Genomic DNA, 20,941 nt, shown 5'->3' with positions numbered 1-20,941 from the left:
CAGCTCCTCCTCCCACATGGGAAACATAGCCATCTCCTCTGGAAGCATTTTCCGGCCAGTCAGGCTGGCTGCCCAGCAGACCCTCTCCACTTCCCGTCACAGCTGATCACCCTCTCCCAGTGGACTCTGGGGCCCAGCAAAACCACGCGGGCCTCAGGTGGTGCTGAATGGAGGCATGAGGGTGTCAGCTCTCCCAAGTGGAGTCCCTTATTGGTCAGTGCAGCCCCTGCAAAGAAAGGACTTCATACAAAGCCCCTGGATGTGGTTTTGTTGAGGCTCCCAGTTCGCTGCAGACTCCCCCAGCCAGGATGGCCGCATCCTGTGTCCTGAACCCCAGCCCGTGTTTTCTGTTCAGATGGGACTTCAGAGATGGTAGAAATCTCTAGGCTTTGTCAGTTTCCAGTCTTGTTGACAAAGAGCAGTGAAACTTTGGGGGCATCATTTTCTCTCTCTGAGCCTGAGTTTTCTTATCTGCAAAACAAGGCTGTTGTTGGTCTCCATGCTCTGCCTCCTTAGAGGGCTTCTTTACATTTTTTTTCTTCATTTTTCTAGTGATAAGGATTGAACCCAGGGCCTTAAAGATGCTAACCACTTACTCTACTACTGAGCTTTCTACCTGGCCACCTGCTTTACACTCTCAAAAGTGTAAACTATTGATACAAATTTACTCATTCAACAAATGTTTATTGCACATTTACGATCTCATACATATTATCCCACTCAGATTTCAGTCTTCATGGCAAATCTCTGAGGTAGATGATATTAACCTTCCTTCCCTTTGCAGATGAGGAAACCGAGGCTCAGGGCCATGTGACTTACTAGCAGCACTCTGCCCTGCCCAGCTGCCAGGGGATGGGTAACCAGGTTAGGCCAAATCCTGCCTCTGGGCCCTCCCCCAGGCCCGAGTCCCTGTCAGCATTTACCTCCTCACCAGGTAAGGAGCCAGTGGCTGTTGCCTGAGATAAAGGAAAGGCCTCCTGACACTTAGCTGCACCTGCTACTGAGGTAACACTGTGAGAAGAGTGCACGGTCTCATTCTCTTCTTCTCTTCTCTTTTTTTAAACAAAAGAATAGGAAAAAGGTTGTCAAGTTTAATCTGTTCCATTTCTTTGTTTCTGTTGTTTTGAGACAGGGTCTCACGATGCAGTTCAGGCTGGCCTAGAACTCACTATGTAGCCCAGGCTGGCCTCAAACAGTGATCCTCCTGCCTCAGTGCTGGGATAATAGCACTGCCTCCTTCTGATTGCTGGGATAACAGCTATGTGCCACCACACCCAGCTTAATCTGTTTGATCTTTACAGGCACTTTTCTTTCTACAAGTCTGGAAATTTGAGGGACCCTTGAAAGAAGCCTAAGGGATGAATTTCAGTTCCCAAGTCGCGGCTTCAGGAGCCAGGCAGCCTTTAGTGCCAAGGTTGGGCTCAACTCCAGCCTTGGGGGGCCATTCACCCGCACTCCTTGAAGATGTCAGGATAATGCCGGAAGAGCACAGGTGGGTCCCGGTCACCTCGGACTGGGGCCCGAGGCACGGCTCGGATCCCAGGTCTCCGGCCCCGCCGCCCCCCGGAGCAGGAGCGATGGATCCACTGGTGAGCTTCCACGGCAAACTTCCTCTTGAAGCGCATGCCACACTCGGGGCAAGGGAAGGGCCGCTCTCCGGAGTGCATGCGCCGGTGACTGACGAGCAGGGACGGGTAGGTGAAGCGGCGGCCGCAGTCTGCACACACGTGGCGCCGCTGGTTGTCCTGAGCATCCCCAGTGGCCGCAGGGACAGGAGGCTGTGCCACTGCCATCTGGCCCCAGGCAGCTTTTGTGGGTGGCTGCGATGCTGCTGAGACCATGCTGACAGAGGAGTCCGGACTGTGGTTATCCAGCTCTTCAGGCAGCTCCTTCTCGGGAGTCACTCCAGGTCCCTTCTCTCCCGGCTCTCCTTCAGGTTCCTCCTTCCTGGGTGGGGTGCCTGCCAGGGAAACAGGAATTTAAAACACTTTTCAAAGGCCATCTCAGGTTGTAGTGTCATTTACTTACGGTAGTGCCAAGAGTACCACCCAGTGATCAACAAGCACATTCTGGTGGAAAGTAAACAGTTCAAATCTCCTCTCTTATCTGACAGATGGGAAAATAATTTTTTGACTTCACAGGGTTGTTGGGAGGATTACGAGTGCATGCATGGTCAGCACTTAGTAAATGCTCAGTAAACAGATGTAATATTAGTGTGGTTTCCTATTTAGGTATTGTAGAGCAAGACTTTTCTAGATGTGGAGACAAATTTACTCCCTGAAGGATGGTGAGGGAAGAAGAGCCCAGCTGTCAATTACTGGTCAATTTTTCTTGTACCATTTTGCCTTGCTTGAGAAATTGAAAGGCAGACCTGAAGTTGCTTTCACTTTTAAGGCTGTTTTACTCCTTCTTGAAAGAGGGAATAGCCAGGTGTAGTGGCCTTGTATCCCAGCACACCTCTATAATCCTAGCACTTGGGAGGCTGAGCCAGGAGGATCATTTCCAGTTTGAGGCCAGGTGTATTCTCCAAGAGGGACCTGGAAACCTAGAAGTTTTGGATTTGGTCTCCTGGTTCTCCAACTCTGTCTTAACATGACTACTGTCCCAAGTCTGAAAATTCTGTATGTATTAGGCCTGCCCTCCTTTCTCCTCCAGTGTTCAACATATATTGGCTGTGTGTGTGTGTGTGTGTGTGTGTGTGTGTGGTGGTAATGGGGATCAAACCCAGAGGTACTCTTCCACTGAGCTATAGCCTCCCAGTCTTTTTTACTTTTCTATTTTTTTACTTTTGAGACAGAGTCTCACTAAATTGTCCATGTGGGACTGGAATTTTCACTCCTTACTCAGCCACCTTCAGTGCTGAGATTACATTTTGGTGCCACTGTGCCTGGCTTTAGCTCTTTAATCTCTTTCGGGATGCTGGAATTGTGGGACCTGAAAAAAAACACTGCTAGACCAGAAACCCTGTAAAACCAAGCCAGGGGAGTCCTGGGACCATCCCTCACCTTTCAGAGCTCCGACCAGGCTTTCCCCCTCCTCAGGATCCTGGGCGGCGGAGCTCCAAGCCTCACTCTCCTGTTCCATCCAAGAGATGAGGGCTGGTTTGGGGCCCGGGAATCCTGGGAGAGAACAGGGATCACAGTGCTGGCCTGAGAGGCTGTCCTGGGAAGGTGGCATCCCCAGCCGAGGTGAGGGTACCTCCACGGAACTTAGGCTCCACTCAGACAGGGTCTGCGGAGCTCCTGCCTCAGCGAAGCGGCGGTGGGACAGGCTCCCAGGGGGTAGGTAGCTAAAGCCCTGGGAACAGGTGGCTGGCGCTGTCGGTGGAATAGTGCAGGACTAGAGCTCACGACGCAGGCGGTCCTTCCACACCATCTCCCCTGCGAACCTGGTGAAGGAGGTGGGGGGACTCTGGCCCGGGGCCTCACCGAGCGCGCTCAGGAGGCCGTAGGTCTCGCGCATCACGTCCCGGTACAGGGCCCTCTGCGCCGGCCGCAGACAGCCCCACTCCTCCGGGGAGAAGTACACGGCCACGTCCGCGAACTTCACAGCCCCGGGCTTCCCGCGACCAGGCTGGGTATCCCCGGGTCGTGGCGCCAGGAGGAGGCGGCCTGGGGGTGGCGCCATGGGGCCCCGAGCACTGGCCGCCTCGTCCTCGGGGCCACTGCCTCCCCGCTCCCGGCCTCAGCTCTCGCCGTCCACGGGAAGGGCCGTCCAGGCCCCGGCCCTGCCCAGCCTTGGGCTCCGATCGCTGCCTGGAATGGAAACCACAATAGCAGGGACTTGCTGCTAGGGTTTCAGGGGTTCTGGTGGAGACAAATAAAACTCCTAGGTGTTTATTCACTTCATGGCCGCTGGACTGAGATGCGGGTTAAAGGACCCGGAAGATGCCTTTAGAAAATATGGCGGTAGCTTGGCTTCAGTTGCCACTGGTTGTACTTAAGGGCCTCTTTCTTGAGCATCTCAAATATGGCGCCTTACTGGCTCCTCTGGCTTTAGGTCCCCACTTGGCCTTAAAAACAATGGCCGTTTCAGGAGCTTTTGCGTCGGTAGTGGGGGAGGATTGGCCAGGAAATCCCGAAAAACGTTCTTGCCTTCAAGAAAGATGGACACAGAGGCGGTTTCACCTGTCTTTCTCCAGCGTGGATGCAGAGCGATCAGTGATTGGCTGTAACCAAGTGAAGAAGCTGCGTCGTGATTGGCTCCGGACTAGACTGGCGGAGCATTTGAAAGGCTCTGAGCCCAGGAATCCTCTGACCGAGAGAAATGCCCGGAAGACCTCGGCTCTAGAGGGTCCCAGGATTGTGAGCGCGAAGGTCTTCGAGCAGGGCTCCCCGCGGCGGGATCTGCAGTCTGGTCGCCAGCCCTGGGGGAGGACGTACCCGGAAGACGTACCCACCCACCCTGGCGAACCCAAGCCGAGGAAGAAGCCAGGTGTGTACACCTTTACAGCTGAGGAGCCTTCAGGACCGTTTGCGTTCTTGGCTCCGCTCGTTCGTTCTCTGGAACGAATTTAGCGAGGATGGAACGGGAGTGGGGAAACGTTAAATTACAGTGTGCTTTTTGCTAATTATGAATGTACGTGTTTTTAAAAAAATAATTTAAAGCTTGATGTGGTGGCGCACGCCTGTAATCCCATCATTCAGAAGGCTGAGGCTGGGGGATCGCAGTGAGTTCAAGACCAGCCTGAACTGCATTTTCATTTTTATTATTTATTTAGAGGCAGGGTCTCGCTACGTATTCCAGGCTGGCCATGAACTCACTAGCCCAGATTGACCTCAAACTCATGGCGATTCTCCTGCCTCGGCCTCACACGTATATGCATCACCAGGCCCAGCTGTTTTTTTTCTTTCTCTCTCTCCCTTTCTCCCTTTCTCCCTTTTCTCTCTGACAAGTTCTTGCTTTGTACTTAAGGCGATCCTCCTGTCTCAGCCTTCCAACTGGCTGGGATTACAGTTGTGTATGGTTGGTTGGGTTTTGGAGACAGGGTCTCCTTATGTAGTCCAGGCTTACTTTGAGTTTTTTTGGTACCAGGGGTTGAAAACAGGACCTTGTGCTTTCGAGGCAGGCAGCGGAACCACTGAGCAAAATCCCCGGCCCTAGTGAGCACTTTAAAGGAAGAATAAAGAGATAGGAGAAAGGGGTGAGTCTAAGTAGAGTCTGGGAAGTGAAAAATTACAAAAGTCAAGAAGGATGTGTTCATCCACAGGAAACCCACGTGGGCTTGCTAACTGGCACTTATCAAAGTTGTGCCCTTACCCTCCCAGAGCTGGGAGACAGGGACCCTGTCTTCAGGTGCTGGTTGGAGCAAACAGTAAATTCTTTTGGCAGCCTAGGGTAGGTACTTTAAGGGGCATGGGGTCATCCTAGGGATGTGGCCTTGAGCTGTCAGAAACTGTTAGTGTTTTGTCCAAGTGCTTATAGGCCAAGGTTGAGGCCTAGTGGGGAAATGATGCTTGGCCAAGGAGAGAATCATTCTTTTTTTTTTTTCCATTCTTAATACTCATCACTTTAGTTTCTAGTCCCATTCCCCTCACCTCTTTTTTTTGGTACAGGGATCGAACTTGGGACCTTGCGTTTGCGAGACAGACCGTGGAACCACTGAGCTGAATGATTCCCCAGCTTGCCTCACCTCTAATCCCAAAATAATTAATGTAATAAAGTATTATAAATATTTCTCGCAAGTAAGTGACTCACATGCTAAACTGTCAACCTGATTGGCTTAGGAGTCACCTAGGGGGTTAGTGAATCCAACTTTTGGGTGTTTCTGGTCAGTCGTAGACACGAAACTCCTCCACCCTTCCTTTCCCTCTGGCCCTGCTCCCATTCTCTGCTTCCCTGCCAGCATGAACTGAGCAGCTTTTCTCTGCTAAGCCCATATGCCATTATGGTTCTGCCTTGGACTGACTCTTCCAAAACCTTGAGCCTAACAAACCTCTCCTCCTATAGGTGTGGGTGTCAGCTGTTTGGCTGACTGATACAATATGCTATGATTGTATTCCTTTCCTTCTTTTCATACTGGGGATCGAACTCGGGTCCTTACGCTTTCGAGACAGGCGGCGAAACCACTGAGCTAAATTCCTAGCCTTCCTCTTCCTCCCTCTTCGCCTTCTTCACTGGAGAATGAACACAGGGCCTTCACACTAAGCTACATTCACAGCCCTTTTTATTTCTTATTTTGAGATGAGAGGGTGGTTTCATGCTAAGTTGCTAAAGTGCCTAAATAGGCCCAAGTTAAATTGACATGAAATTGTGATCTTCCTGCCTCAGCCTTTTACACTGATGGGTTACAGGTGTGTATTACCACACCCAGCACTTTACCGTATTTCCATTCTTATTTGACTGCTTGAAGTTTCAAATTATCTTTCTCCTTGCATTACCTACCTTTTAACTTGTTCCAAATTACCAAGGATATCATCAACTCTTAAATCTTTATTTTTCTCCCTTGGGAAACCTCCCTCCTTGAGCTTCATTTCCTGAGTCTCAGGGCCTCAGCTGTCATCAGTCTCCCTTTCTGCTCTCCTGGATTGTATCTTCTGCTTCCTAGATTCAGTGTTTTCCTCTTTAGTTAGGTTGAGTTCTCTTAATGGCTGGTGGTATTACATTCTAGGTAAGAGACACCTTCCCCACGTTGGACTATCCCTGCCATTAGGAAGGAAGTCCCTGCACTGAGAAGGGGCTGTTCTTGAAGAAGGAAAGTGCGACCCAGCAGGTGTCTGCAGTCAGGAGCCCCGCCTGGCCCTGGAGCCACCTGGTGACTCCCCACTGCTCTAGTTCATTCATGACAGGCCTTCACTGTGGACAGCACCAGTGCCTTTTCAGAAAAGACTTCTGTCTCCATTCAGGCCTACCTTGGCTGTTACTCTTCCAAAAAACTTCCTAGCTTGCAGTCACTTCTATTGATTTCCCTTCCTAACAATCACGTTCCTACTTTACAACTTGAGCTCTGGCCGTGCCTCCCTGTACTCATTGTGTGGTTAACAGTGAAGGGCGATGGAGTGAGGGAACATAGACCTTCAGAAGTGAGCCTCCTTTCATTTAGGGTTTTTTTTTTTTCCCCCTTTCATTTAGTTTTGAGATGGGGCCTTGCTATGTTGCCTAGGCTGGCTTTGAAGTCCTGGGCTCAAGCAAGTCTCCTGCCTCAGCCTCTGGAATAGGTGGGACTACAGTATGGATGTGCCACTATCCCTGGCAGTAATTTATTTTTTCTTTTCTTTCCTTTTTGTTCTTTCCTTTCCTTTTTCCCTCCCTCCCTCCTTCCTTCTCTTCTTTTTGCCACCACATCTGGCCAGTTAGGTTTAATGCTTTTGTTTTCTATGTTCAGGATAAGCATGGGGCAGGAGAGTTCCCTGCCTGAGGCCACTGACCTTTGTGGCTGTTGCTAGGTCTCCAAGACACCACATGTGTCTGTCCTGTGGTTTACCTGCATTGGCTGCATGGCATGCTGGGATGAGCGCCCTCCCCGGAGGAGTTAGGACTAAGATGTGCCCTCTCTTCCGAGGGACCCAGAGTGGGTACAGCATCTTTTAGTAGGTTGTGACCCATCTGTGATGAGCAGCAGAGATACAGGGCAGGAAGCAGAGTGCTCTGAGGAAGAGACCAACCCAGGAAGGAGAGCCAGTTAGGTGGATAGTTATAGTGAAGTAGTCCTACTCAGGGCTTAGAATAAGGGGCTGTGTGACTAGGTGGCCCAGCAAATGAGTTTAGCTGTCAAGCATCTTTTCAGATTTTTCTCCTTTTCCTCTTTTTTTTTTTTTTTTTTTTCTTATTTAAAAATTGAGACAGGGTCTCACTGTGTACTTCAGGCTCACAATAGACTATGTAGCCAGGCTGGCCTCAAATTCAAGGCAATCCTCCTGCCTCAGCCTCCTGAGTGCTGGGATTAAAGGTATGCACCACTATGCCTGGCTCCTTTTCTCTTTTTAAAATATAAAATATGGTTTTATTTCTAATTTTTAGTACCTATACATTTAACAAATACACTTTTACTCTGTGACTTTTTTTTTTTTTTTTTGGTACCGGGGATTGAACTCGGGTCCTTGTGTTTGCATAGCAGGCGGCGAAACCACTGAGCTAAATCCCCGGCCCTTACACTTTTACTCTGATAATACATCTTTGCAATTAGCAAAGGCCTTGAAGTAACTCCTGCTTCCTTCCCAAGGTTTACCTCTGCTTGTTTCCTAACACAGAACTTTGTTTTCCTTAAATGCTCACTTCCTTTCCAAACCTCTCCAACCTAAAATCTTGCTTCTTTTATTCCTGAGAAAACTGATCAACTTGTGTGAGCCTGTCACCCACACTCGTTAAATGTATCTGGAAAGTACCAGAAGTGAACTGGGGGATCCTTCCCTCCCGAGACAGAGAGGGGATCTGGTACCCACAAGGCAGCTTGCTCCCCGCTCAGCTTCTTACCGCCAGAACAATGGACACTGATGCACCTCCAGAGCATACTTCCACTGGGAGCCTTTGCCACTCTTGGGGCAGGGCACGGGCCAGTGGTCAGGGTGAATGCACCAGTGACTGAGGAGCAGGGAGGAGTAGGTGAAGTGAAGGCTTCGGTCAGAACAGGTGTAGGGCTTTGCCCAGCAGGTAGGGTTAAGTGAAGCAACTCTTGCAGTGGGGCCGGGGTATGCTTCTCCCCAGGGTGAGCCTGCCTATGGATGCCTAGGAGCTCTGGGGGCTTATGCGGGACCCACAGTGAGGCTTTTCTCCAGTGTGAGTGAACTGGAGCTGAAGCAGGCACTTTCGCTGGGAGAAACTGAACAGGAAAGTGATTTCTGACCAGAAGGAACCCGTGCTGTAGCTAACTGGGCAGCAAGCAAAGGCTCCTCCTGGCTCCGACCTCTCCCACACCTAAAACATGTCGGGGTCTCACTCAGACTTGCCCAACATGTTTTCTGCCAGTTCTCAGTAGGGTTTCTGTGACCCCTGCTTCCCACCATATGTAAATAAGGTGAACCTTAGTGTACCTTTCTATCTTACTGTGTAAGCTGAATGTACCTCAACCTGAATGTACCTCAAATGAACTGATGTTGAGTGTCTTGCCACAGTATTCTCACCCCTCTTTTCCAGATCTATATAAACCGTGTTCACCACCCAGATGGGACTGACTGCTTGGCAAAGAAGTCCCCGATCAGTCCACTAGTGAACTAAATCTGCTTCCAACTTCCAGGGTGTGTGCTCAATTCTTCTGGGCCTGACTGTTATACAACCTAGAGTACAACACTGTGAGTTATATTTGCTACAATAAAATGAATCTGGCACTGGTCACTGTGGAAAGGCCTTTCCCCATAGCGGACCTGCTGGTAGCTGGCCAGGAGGAAAGGGAAGTAAACTGCAGCCACCATCTGGGCAAGAGTGGTCTGCAGGGTGCACTGTCCTTGAGCCAAGGCTTGATGGGTCCCTGGGTGGGGGTCCAGCAGAACTCTGAGTAGGCACCTTTGGCAGGATTGGAGCCAGCTGGCATGCTGGCTGGCAGCCACTCCTTGAGAGACATTTCATTTTCCATCTCTTTTTTTGTTTTGGTCTCTTCTTCAACTCTTCTTTCCCATTTCCATCCTTGGATCCTGAGACAAGAAGAAAGAACTCAAAACTTAGAGGCATGTTCTAGACCTTGTCCTGCCCTAAAAGTTAGCATAGAGTAAAAGCTGATTTCCAGGGCGGGTGGTGACACATGCTGGTTAATCCCAGCACTTGGGAGGCTGAGGCTGGAGGATTGCGGTGAGTTTGAGGCCAGCCTGGGCTACACTGAGTTCAAGGCCAGGCTTGCCTACATAGTGAGACTGTCTCAAAACAAAAGGAAATTCCATTGTCTGCTGGTTAACACAAGGAAGGCTTTGAATACTAAGAGGTAATGATGCAGAGTCAACAATATTGAACACCTGTGCCAGGCAGTGATGGTCCCACACCCCATGAAGTTTACAATCCCAAACCTGTTTATGATCTTTGCAAAACATGCATTAAATGACCTTCCTTGGTGCCACTGGAGGTCATCACCAAGATGTCTACAATTGGACTCACACTAGGATCTATGGAAGACCTGGGAACAAATTTGTAATGATGGCTGCAGAAAAAACCTTTTGCCTTCGTTTTATGATCTGTTGAGGCATTCTCTACAACACTGTGAACACATAATATCAAGAACAGGCAAAGTGGAGTATTTGTTATCCCAGCACTCGAGAGGCTGCGGCAGGAGGGTTACTATGAGTTCAAGGCCAGCTTGAACTACATAGGAAGACTCCTGGCTATTGTGGCTTTTCCTCAGGATAGCCCGCCCTGCTTTCTCCAGGGTGTCCTTTTATCTTACTTTTGCCTCTTTTACTCCCCAAACTCGCTCAGCAGAGCTAAGTTTCTCCCCTACTCTTCACTTTCTCAAACTTGGCCACTGCTTTAAAAAAAAATCTCTATTAATAGTCTTCGTTTTATTACACAGCGGAGATCAAATTAAATCTCTTTTCCCTATCCCTTGACCAAAAATAAGAGAATCTTGCCAGTGAAGTGCACAGAGCGGCACCCGGACATTGGGGCAGCGTAGGCTGAGGACCGAGTCGGAGGCGGGACTGGTGTTAGAATGAGGCGCCTAGTCTTTCCTTGCCTCTGCTAACAGCTCCTCGGCTTCCGGGCTCGTGCCTCCGCCTCTCTTCCACCCAGGACATAAAAGCGGGTTTGGGGCCGGTAAGTCCTGCAAAGGAGAAACCCTGAGCTCGGCGGAGAACACAGGAGGGCAGGATGAGGTGGCTTCCTCATCCCCGTTTCCCGCGCGCTAGCCTCAGGAACATTGGTGCCCCTTCCCACGTTACTGGGGGCGCCTGGCGCGTCCTGTCCGGTACGGGGCTCTCCGCGCCGGCCGCGACACCCCGACTCCTCCGGGGAGAAGCATATGGCCACGTCCGCGAGGGTCCCGGTCCCTGGCGCGCCTCCCAGGGTATATGCGCCACGGGAAACCCTCTCAAACGCTGGCTAATACAGGCTTCCGGGACACGTGGGAATGCTACAGCTTTACGGTTTCCTCGGGGAAACCCATCAGGGCCCACAGCGCGGGCCTTAACCGAGATGACACGTCTGACGTCATCACGCCTTGCCCTTCTCCTTCTGCCCTTCAGCACCTGGGAACCCGAAAGGAAGGGTGGGCCGGGCTGCGAGCCCACGGACGGGAGCCGTGTGTTGATTGGACAGCGGAGGGAGGCCCGGGAAGAAGAACGGCCGTGGTTGGTGTTTCTGGAGCGGCCTGTTTGAAAGGCTAAGGGTGAAGAAACGACAAGTGTGGAAGTGGCCGGAGCTGAGGGGACACTAGAATGCTCCCGAGTCGCTTTTCCCGGGCAGCAACTTATCAGACAGGTTCTGGCAGGTTGACGCTACTGCTATTTATATGAGACTTCTTAGGGACAGGTCCAGGTGCTCGGGGCTTTGAGGTGAGTAGACGCCGAGCCGCGAAGGCGGGCGGATTCGTCCTGTCGGGATCTTGTGCCCTCGGTTGTTAGGGCGGGACAGATTTTTACCCCCGGTATTGGGAAATTGAACCCGGCGACTTCTCACGGAGTTACATTTCCAGTCCCCTTTTCATTATTTTCTACTTTGAGGTAGAGTCTCGCTAAGTCGCTGTTTCCCAGATCGGGCTCGAACTTGTGAACCTCGGCTTCAGCCTTCCAGAGTGCTGGGATTACAGGCGTGTACCACCCCGGCTAGATATCTTACCTTTGAAATTTTTATTTATTGTACCGGGGATCGAACTCGGGACGTTGCGCTTGCGAGGCAAGCGGCGGAACCACTGAGCTAAATCCCCGACAATGTCTTACTCTTTAGAGATGCAGAAAGTCGGGTGACTGCTCTTAGGCTGCAGAACCCATATCCAAAGGTTCTGAATCCCAGGTCCGGTTAAGTGCTTAGTGTAGGACTTGGTACAAAGTAAATGCTTAATAAATATTAGTTTATTCTTAATTTGTAATTACAGTCACCATTAGTATCCTATCTCAATCAGAAAACCAGTGTTAAAATTACCGCTGGTGGGGGCTGTGGGCTGGTGTCTCCACTGCCGACCAAGGAGAGCAGGCTCCGCTCGGCGCTATCTTCCGCGACCTGGCCGTCAGCCCCACGTCGCCGGCCTGGAGGGGCGAAGAGGACGATGGGGCCGAGGCTTCCTCGGGGGGCATTGGCTCTCTGGATTATCAGGAGTTTGTAGTTGACATTGAATCCAGCCTGAGGATGGAAGGTGTGGAACTGAAAGAAGAACGGCAAGATGAAGATTTTCCAATACCTTTACCAGAAGATGACAGTATTGAAGCGGACATCCTGGGTGTACCTGGCCCAGAGAACCAGCCTGACTCACCAGCAGTTAATGGAAATAAAGTGAGAAAGAAATTAATGGCTCCAGACATTAGCCTGACACTGGATCCTAGCGATGGTTCTGTGTTGAGGAGATCGACTTAGATGGCTTGGACTCACCATTGGAGAACAGTAACGAGTTTGAGTGGGAAGATGATGTTCCAAAACCCAAAACTACTGAAATCATTAGGAAAGGCTCAATTACTGAGTACACTGCAGCAGAGGAGCAAGAAGATGGGCGACGCTGGCGCATGTTCAGGATTGGGGAACAAGACCACCGGGTTGATATGAAGGCAATCGAACCCTATAAAAAAGTCATCAGCCACGGAGGATATTATGGGGATGGATTAAATGCCATTGTTGTGTTCGCTGTCTGTTTTATGCCAGAGAGTGGTCAGCCCAACTATAGACACCTGATGGACAATCTCTTTAAGTATGTTATTGGCACTTTGGAACTGTTAGTAGCAGAAAACTACATGATAGTTTATTTAAATGGTGCAACAACTCGAAGAAAAATGCCCAGTCTGGGATGGTTCAGGAAATGCTATCAGCAAATTGATAGAAGGTTACGGAAAAACCTGAAATCTCTAATCATTGTACAGCCCTCTTGGTTTATCAGAACACTTCTGCCTGTTACAAGACCATTTATTAGCTCAAAATTCAACCAAAAAATTAGATACATCTTTAATTTGGCAGAACTAGCAGAACTTGTTCCCATGGAGTATGTTGGCATACCAGAATGCATCAAACAAGTTGATCAAGAGCTTAATGGAAAACAAGATGAACCAAAAAGTGAGCAGCAGGTTTGGCCTCAAGTTAAACAAGACTGAAGAATGTGCTGTTGAAGCCGTGTTCTGTTTTACATTCTTGATGCATTTCTTGGCTTGTATTTTTGTGTAATCTGTTACAAAATCGATTTGACTTTTTAATGGACTTTTGTCCAAGGGACTGTTCACTGCTGTTTTGGTTTTTTAAATCTCTTGAATTTAGCTCTTCAGTGGCTGCTTACATTGTACTCACTTTATATTTTCTATTGCTAAATAGCAGAGAACTACACTTTATATAAACAATTTTTGCATTTGTTTGTTGAATAATGCATCTTCAGTAAAATATTTATATGCATAAATGGCAAAGGAAAGAATATATATTTTTATGTTTTTGAACAATATTTTTTAATGTATACCTATCTTGTGGAAGAATATGGAGGTAAATAAGACCATGATTTTGTAAAGTGCATGTTAGAATTTTTGTTTTTGTAAATGGTGGAATACATTTCCTGGGTAACTTAAAAAATTAAGTTGCTATGCTCTAAGGCAAGAGACAGTTAAACTGATCCTCATGAATACCCAAAGATAATGTACATAATCTTAAATAGGTTAGTACCATCCCAAGCTCACTTGACGTGTATAGTTCTTTAACTCAAAAGTGCAAATACAAGTGTATAGCACACTTTCTCCTTTTTAAAAACAAGTCAAAAAGCCATTTTTCAGAACTAGAGAATTCTAGAGGCTAGAAATTAGAGTCTGTATGTATGTATATTTGGGACATTATATCTTCTGACCCAAAGTCAGAACTGTTATAAAAATCTTGGATTTGTTCACTAATGTGAAATAAGCCGTGTGTCCAGGATATTGCCCCCCTGAATGCTTGAGTACCATGCAGTACTGCAGAGAATGTGATGAGTTTTCACTGTCACTCTTCTGTAGAACACAGGGGCTGCTTTTAAAATTACCCTCACTGTGGGCACTTTACCAAAATACTTCCATGTCAGTTATTTGAACTCAGTGGTAGTTTGGCCTAGTAAGATATTGTATGTTTTCAAGTTTGTTGAATAGTGTTTGACAGTTCTGTAAATTAGATTAACTTTGTAGGTCTTTTGTTTTGCTTTGAGTATATGAAGTGATTTATTGATACTGGTTAAGATCCATTATATACAAGTAGAAACTGTAAATTGTACAAAGAACTATTACAAATATTGATAAAGACAGTTCTATAGACAAAACAACTAGAAAAGTTTTGACAGACAAAGTAGAACAAAAATTGTTCTATCAGATTTCAAGCTTACTAAAGTTTTGCTAGGCAAACTTTAGATTGAAAATATGTTCAATGGGTTTATATAGTTTAAAACTTAGGTATAATGTAAAAATGATTTTCTCCTCTCATGGCAAATGGGAGAGGAACCAAGACAACTTTGTACCCCAAATCTATACAGTTTGAAAAATATATGTCTAGGAACAAAGAAAAAAAAATTACTGCTGGTAAATGTGTAATAAAAACTAAGAAATAAATCAAATCACCTCTTAACCCACAGGTACTATTGACTCATTTAATTTCATATGTACTACTCATGGGTTCTCAAGACCTATTAATTTTATTTTTTATAAAAGTAAAAAATTTGGGCTGGCAATTTAGCTCAGTGGTTCTGGTGCCTGCCTCACAAGTGCAAGGTCCTGAGTTCGATCCCCGGTACCATAAAAAAAAAGAAAAAGTAAAAAATTTGTGTTACAAATTTTTATGCTAAATTTTTATTTGTAAACACAAGTAAATATTTGTAACAAAAATTAATTTTCAAAACATTTAGAACAAAGTTTCTTACAGCATTGATTACAAATTGGCATTTTACAAGTGTCACATTGGAGAGCAGTTTTTCTGTCCTTTCTGCTGGGTCATATGACACATCTTTTTTTTTTTTTGCTTTTGTCAGTAGTTTGTCTGGACTCATCTATAACAGGAACCTCCATTCCTGGGATTTCTGCTATAGTTTTCATACTTTTATGGACACTTTATCAGTAGCCATTCTGGAATACAGATTTTCCTCAGTTAACTGCATCCCAAGGGTTTTAATAAAATAAAAAAGTTTTATTATTTCACCTTATTGTGTAAACTGGTACAATATGTGGGAGTTAACACCCGAAACATTTAAAATGGCATAAAAAATTGCCATTGGTCTATGGTTGGTTCTTCTGGATTTCGAATATAGTGTACGTTTTCCATCTAAAGTGTCAACTCGTCATTATAAAAGTGAATAATTTGGCCCGGGGATTTAGCTCAGTGGTTCCGGGGTCTGCCTCACAAGTGCAAGGTCTCGAGTTCGATCCCCGGCACAAAAGAAAAAAAAAAAAAAAAGTGAATAATTTCAGGCTTTTTTTTTCTTTTTGGTACCAGGGATCGAACTCAGGACCTTGCTCTTGCGCAGCAGGCAGTGAAACCACTGAGCTAAATCCCCAGCACTCAGTCTTTCTTTTCAACAGAATTGCTGTGTTACATACTTGATATTAATATGACAGTTTTACCTTTTTTTGGTACATAGGAAACTAATGTGTGATAGCAGAAAATCCAAATACTGATGACTGAACAGTTCGTTTTCTATTTGGTAAAAATTCAGGTGATATAGCCTGTAGGAACCAGCCTATAAATTTCTCCCTTACTTGGGAAACCAAAAAGGACGAAAGACAAAAGACACAAGGACGGGTTCGGTCCCCGGTACAAAAAAAAAAAAGACAAGGATAATTTGGTTGGTTTTTTATTTATTTATTTTTTTGGTACCGGGGATCGAACTCATGTCCTTGCGCTTTCGAGGCAGGCAGCAGAACCACTGAGCTAAATCCCTGGCCCCACAAGGATAATTTGGAAGAGAAGGACCAGGGGACTCTGTCTCTAATGGACAAATGACAGTCCCAAACTGACAATGCTCTCCACTTTTATTAGAATTGCGCAAAGAAAAAGCAAGCAAGCATGTGATCCAGGGTTCAGGGAAAGTTTATCAGGGTCTCATAATTTATAGACTACAACTGAATGTGTTTTTCTTTTTCTTTTTCTTTTTCTTTTTTTGGTACTGGGGAATGGAACTCGGACCTTCAGCTGGCGGCACCACTGAGCTACATCCCTGACCCTCTGAATGTGTATTTTTTTTTTTTTTTTTTTTGTATTTTCTTTGATTAGATTTCAGCTGCAGTTGTTTCGCTCCCTGAAACTGGTTGACGCTGGCTGCAGGCAAACGGCCCAAGAAGGGAATGGCTTTCTATCCCCTCCCCCGCCTCTGAAGAGGCGCTCCACCCAGGCTGCAGTCTCACACCTGGTTTCCCACAATAGCCCTCTTATTTTTTTCAAAGTGCCTACATAAATCTACATAAGTCAAATTTTTTTTTTTTAAATTCATCAAGAAGTTCCACTGAGCTATACCAACTGTCACCAGTAATATTTTAGTACCTTCAATATATTCCAACAGCCTAAGAACAACTCTTGTAGGATTTGATAAGGTGGGTTTGGTCAGATTAGCTGTCTTTATTTCAACACCAACATATATTTTGGCATTTAGCACATAATGAGTCTTAGCATCAGCTAAAATCTGCATCTTTATGACATATTTTGCTGGCTTGTTAGGCATAAACTTTTTTTTTTGGTACCAGGGATTGAACTCCGAACCTTGTGCTTCCGAGGCAGGCTGGCATAAACTTTTTAAAACCGACTCTTCCTCTAAATGGTACCAGCATCTTATCTATGATTAGGCAAAATCCAGGAGAATAACATTGACCTTTTGACAAATTCATCAAATAAGTCTGAGACAGCAGCTAACCTATTTTTACATTTTTTTCTAAATTAACTATCAAATGTAAGGCAACATACTAAAAATGAAAATCGACCCAGACTCATTGTAGCATGAAAAATGGGTCTTCCGGTTTCATTTGTTATCCACATTGAATAAACATATCTTTCATGGCCAGACTTAAAAAACAGTAAAAACTATGACTTAGGTTAGTGCTTTGACTCAGGAATAAAGTGATATCTTATTTCCTACAGATAGGTCCTCAAGATCCAATATGTTCCTGTAGAACCCTAGACAGTGAGCATGAATCTCGTGCACTCTGTACTAAGTACTCCTTGTGCTGGGAGACTAGAAACACTGAGTAAGTATGGGTGCCGACTGTAGGTCTCAAGTCCCTGTTCAGATGCCAACTGTAGCCAAGCCTGGGTCCTGAGCCCGGTGTTGGGCACTACCTACGGCCATCCCACCTGGCTGGCCTTGTTCCATGACCTAGATCCCACTACTTTGTTCTCCTTGGGGCGGGGGAGAAGGGGCTGGCAATAAGGATGAATGACAAAGAGACATGGAATCAGAGACAGGGAGTCAGTTTAACATGTGGGCAGAGAGAGGACTCCGAGTTAGGCGGAGGAAACGGCCCCCACCCCAGCCTGGCCCCTCTCACTTTTATTCACCCAAACCCGGTACAACCAATCGAATTAAAACAAGGTTCATCTGCTTTCCAGTATCCATTAGTACATACTCTGGTAAACAACTAAACCTCAGCTGTCTTCACTTTTCCCTAATATGCGTCCACCCCTGAGTGCAGCTTTCCTACTTTGTTTTGTTTCGGTTTTGTTTTTGGTACTGGGATCCAACTTAGGACTTTGCACTTGAGAGGCAGGCTCCATGCCACTGAGCTAATTCCTCAGCCCAGCTTTTCTCCTTTGTGCACACAGAGGAGCCCAATTAGGTCTTAATTCTCTGGTCACTCACAAGTAATGTTGACAAATTAAGAAAACACATTTAAAAAATGCGTCAGGTCTTCAAGACCTATCTGTAGTAGCTGCAGGTTATGACTGTTTTTCAAAACTTTTTTTTTTTTTTGGTACCAAGGATCAAACTCGTGTCCTTGCGCTTCCAAGGCAGGCCACGGAACCACTGAGCTAAATCCTGGCCCCCTGTTTTTCAAACTTTTCCACCCAGTCACAGGAGCAGAGGATGGGAGTCCTAAATGTATGACAAAAAGCTGTCCATCCGCACAGCGAAACCTTTCTTTTTTATTTTTTGAAACAGGGTCTTCCTATTCGGTTCAGGCTGCCCTTGAACTGACTATGCAGCTCAGCCTGGCCTTGAATTCTCAGCAGCCTCCTCAGTGCTGGGATTATAGGCATGTGCCACCATGCCCAGAGATTTTTTTTTTTTTTTAGTACCGGGGATGGAACTAGGGACCTTGTGCTTTCGAGGCAGGCACTGGAACCACTGAGGTAAATCCCTCGCCCTGCCCAGAGATTTTTGAAGGTATGACTTTAAGATTTATTTCAAGCCTGGCCTGGCAGCACATACCTGTAATGTCAATGCTCTGGGAGGCTGAGGCAGAAGTCTGTAAATTTGTCTGGTTGGGTTTCTTTGGTGGTACCAGGAATTGAACTTGGGTCCTTGCAGTTGCAAGGCAGGTGGCAGAGCCACTGAGCTAAATCCCCAGCCCAATATCCCAGCCCTTTTTAAATTTTAGGAAGACATTGCTAAGTTAAGACTCAAATTTGCAGACCTGGGCCGGGGATTTAGTTCAGTGGTACTGCTGCCTGCCTCAAAAGTGCAAGGTCCTGGGTTCAATCTCTGGTACCAGAAAAAGAGCTGGGATATAGTTCAGTGTGAAAGCTCTAGTACCAAAAAAATTCATTTCATGTTCATAAAATTCATTGTATTTTATAATATAAACTTTTTTTGGTACTAGGGATTGAACTCGGGACCTTGTGGTTGCAAGCCAGGCGTGGCACCACTGAGCTAAATACCCGGCCTTAATATAAACATATTTAAAAGAATATATAACCAAAAGTGAGTTTCGCAAGTATTGGACTCCTATACTACTGTGATAGTGTAGTTGGTACAATTGCTTTAGAAAACTGTCAGTATCATGCCGTTCCCTGTGACCCAACAATTCTACTCCTAGATGTACACTCAATAAAAATGTATAGCTGGGTGTGGTGGTACAGGCCTGTAATCCCAAGCACTTGGGAGGCTGAGGAAGATTGCCACAAGTTCAAGGCCAGCCTGGGCTACATATGGAGACCCTGTCTCAAAATAAAAAAGGAAAGAAAGCAATGTATACCTGTATCTACTCAAAGACATGTACTCAAATGTTCTTAGCAACACTACTTGCAAAAGCCAAAAACTGGAAATGCCACAACAGTAGAATGGGTAAATTATAGGTTGCTATTCAGAGCAAGAATGAGTGATCTACAGCTACATGCATATTATGTAAGAATCTTAGAGTAAATGAAGCCAGCTACAGAATTGTATGCGATATATGATTTCATTTATATAAAATTTAAAAACAGCCGGGCTGGGGATTTAGCTCAGTGGTTCTGCCGTCTGCCCCGCAAGTGCAAGGACCCAAGTTCGATCCCCGGTACCAAAAAAAAAAATTTAAAAACAGCCAACACTAACTCAGACTATTAAAAATCAGAATAGCTTTTTGCTTCTAGGGTATTGCTAATATTGTTCCTTTCTCTGTCTCTTTGTATGTGGGGGTGGGGGTGTTTGGTACTAGGAATTGAACCCAGGTCTTTCACACTGAACTAGATCTCTAGCCCTTTTTATTTTGAAAGAGTCTAAGTCACTGAGTTGCCCAGGCTGGGCTTGAACTTGTAACCCTTCTGCCTCAGCTTTCCTGAGCACTAGATTACAGGTGTGCACTATCATTCCTGGCTAATAATTCTGTTCCTTTGTTTGTTTGTTTTTTTGAGACAGGGGTCTTGCTACATAGTTCAGGCTTCCCTTGAACCGAGGCAATCCTCCTGCCTCAGCCTTCCAGGTGCTGGGATTACAGGTGGGCACCACCATGCCCAGCCTAATATTCTGTTTCTTGATCTAGGTGCTGGTTACTCAGATGTATTCACTTTGTGCGAATTAGTTGGACTGTACAGTTATGTGAATTTATCTTTGTGTATGTAATGTATGGGGGGCAGTTACCAGGGATCAAACTTAGGGCCTTGTGCTTGCCAGGCAGGCATGGTGCGGTTGAGCTAAATCCCCAACCCTATGATTTTTTTTTTTTTTTTTAGTATCTGGGATCGAACTCAGGTCCTTGCGCTTGCGCAGCAAGCAGCGAAACCCTATGATGTTTTAATTCAGTGCATTCACAATGTGTAAGCTTTCTTTAGTTTCAAAACATCATAATTGTTGGCTTTTCTTTTCTTGTTTTTTTTGCTTTACAGGGCATTGTGCCCAGAGCCTCACGCATGGTAGGCAAGCACCCTACCACTGAGATCCAATCCCCAGCCTTTTTATTTTATTTTTTGAGACAGAATCTTACTGACTTGCTCAGGCTGGTTTCAAGCTTGTGATCCTCCTACCTCAGCCTCCCAAGTAATTCAGATTACAGCATAGTGCCACTGCACCAGACACCAAGGATATTTTGATAGGAATTAGAGTAAATCTGTAGATTGCTTTGAGTATAAAAAATATTAAGTAAAAAAAAAAAGAATAAAACAATACTAAGTCTTCCAATTCTTTATTACAGGGTATCTTATTCATTTATTTAGGTTTCCTTTGGTTTCTTCAGTCTTAGGCAATATTTTGTAGTTTTCAGTACAAGTTTTTCACCTCCGTGGTTAAATTTACCCTAGCTATTTTATTTCTTTTCATACTATTATAAATAGAATTGTTGGCTGGGGATTTAGCTCAGTGGTTTCACCGCCTGCTGTGCAAGTGCAAGGACCTGAGTTTGATCCCCCGTACCAAAAAAAAAAAAAAAATAGAATTGTCTTCTTTTTTCTTTTTTTGGACAGCGTTTCACTCTTTAGCCCAGGCTGGCCTTGAATTTGTGACCATCTTCCTTCCTCAGCCTTTGGAGTGCTGGGATTACAGGTATGT

General features: G+C 46.1%; 1 protein-coding gene, 1 long non-coding RNA gene and 1 pseudogene across 3 annotated transcripts in view; 2 read left to right on the top strand and 1 right to left on the bottom strand.

Annotated features, from left to right (window-relative positions):
• Positions 1 to 663: 663 nt before the first annotated feature.
• On the bottom strand, positions 664 to 3,627 carry Znf688 (zinc finger protein 688). The gene is made up of 3 exons (XM_004856173.4): positions 3,429 to 3,627; positions 3,006 to 3,119; positions 664 to 1,960 (listed from the first exon to the last, which is right to left on the bottom strand). Exons 1-3 carry the CDS (start codon positions 3,625 to 3,627, stop codon positions 1,446 to 1,448), a joined length of 828 nt encoding a protein of 275 aa, XP_004856230.1. The 3' UTR covers positions 664 to 1,445.
• A 623-nt stretch (positions 3,628 to 4,250) lies between these two features.
• LOC110344200 (uncharacterized) overlaps positions 4,251 to 20,941 on the top strand; it is a 49,472-nt gene continuing 32,781 nt past the window's right edge. The window contains exons 1-3 of one of the 2 annotated variants that reach the window (XR_002386616.2): positions 4,252 to 4,434; positions 9,073 to 11,411; positions 20,857 to 20,935. This is a non-coding gene — a long non-coding RNA (uncharacterized LOC110344200). Of the gene's footprint in view, positions 4,435 to 5,555; positions 5,685 to 9,072; positions 11,412 to 20,856; positions 20,936 to 20,941 lie in introns of those variants that run through there. The other variant, XR_002386615.2, reaches the window with a different exon arrangement.
• LOC101696913 (BCL2/adenovirus E1B 19 kDa protein-interacting protein 2 pseudogene) lies at positions 11,939 to 14,625 on the top strand (annotated as a pseudogene).

The sequence above is a fragment of the Heterocephalus glaber genome, unplaced genomic scaffold (genome assembly GCF_053883595.1).
Source record: "Heterocephalus glaber isolate CG9 unplaced genomic scaffold, H.glaber_assembly_v1.0 deba00000943, whole genome shotgun sequence".
Taxonomy (NCBI): Eukaryota; Metazoa; Chordata; class Mammalia; order Rodentia; family Bathyergidae; genus Heterocephalus; species Heterocephalus glaber.
This window is presented reverse-complemented; position numbering and strand designations above follow the sequence as displayed.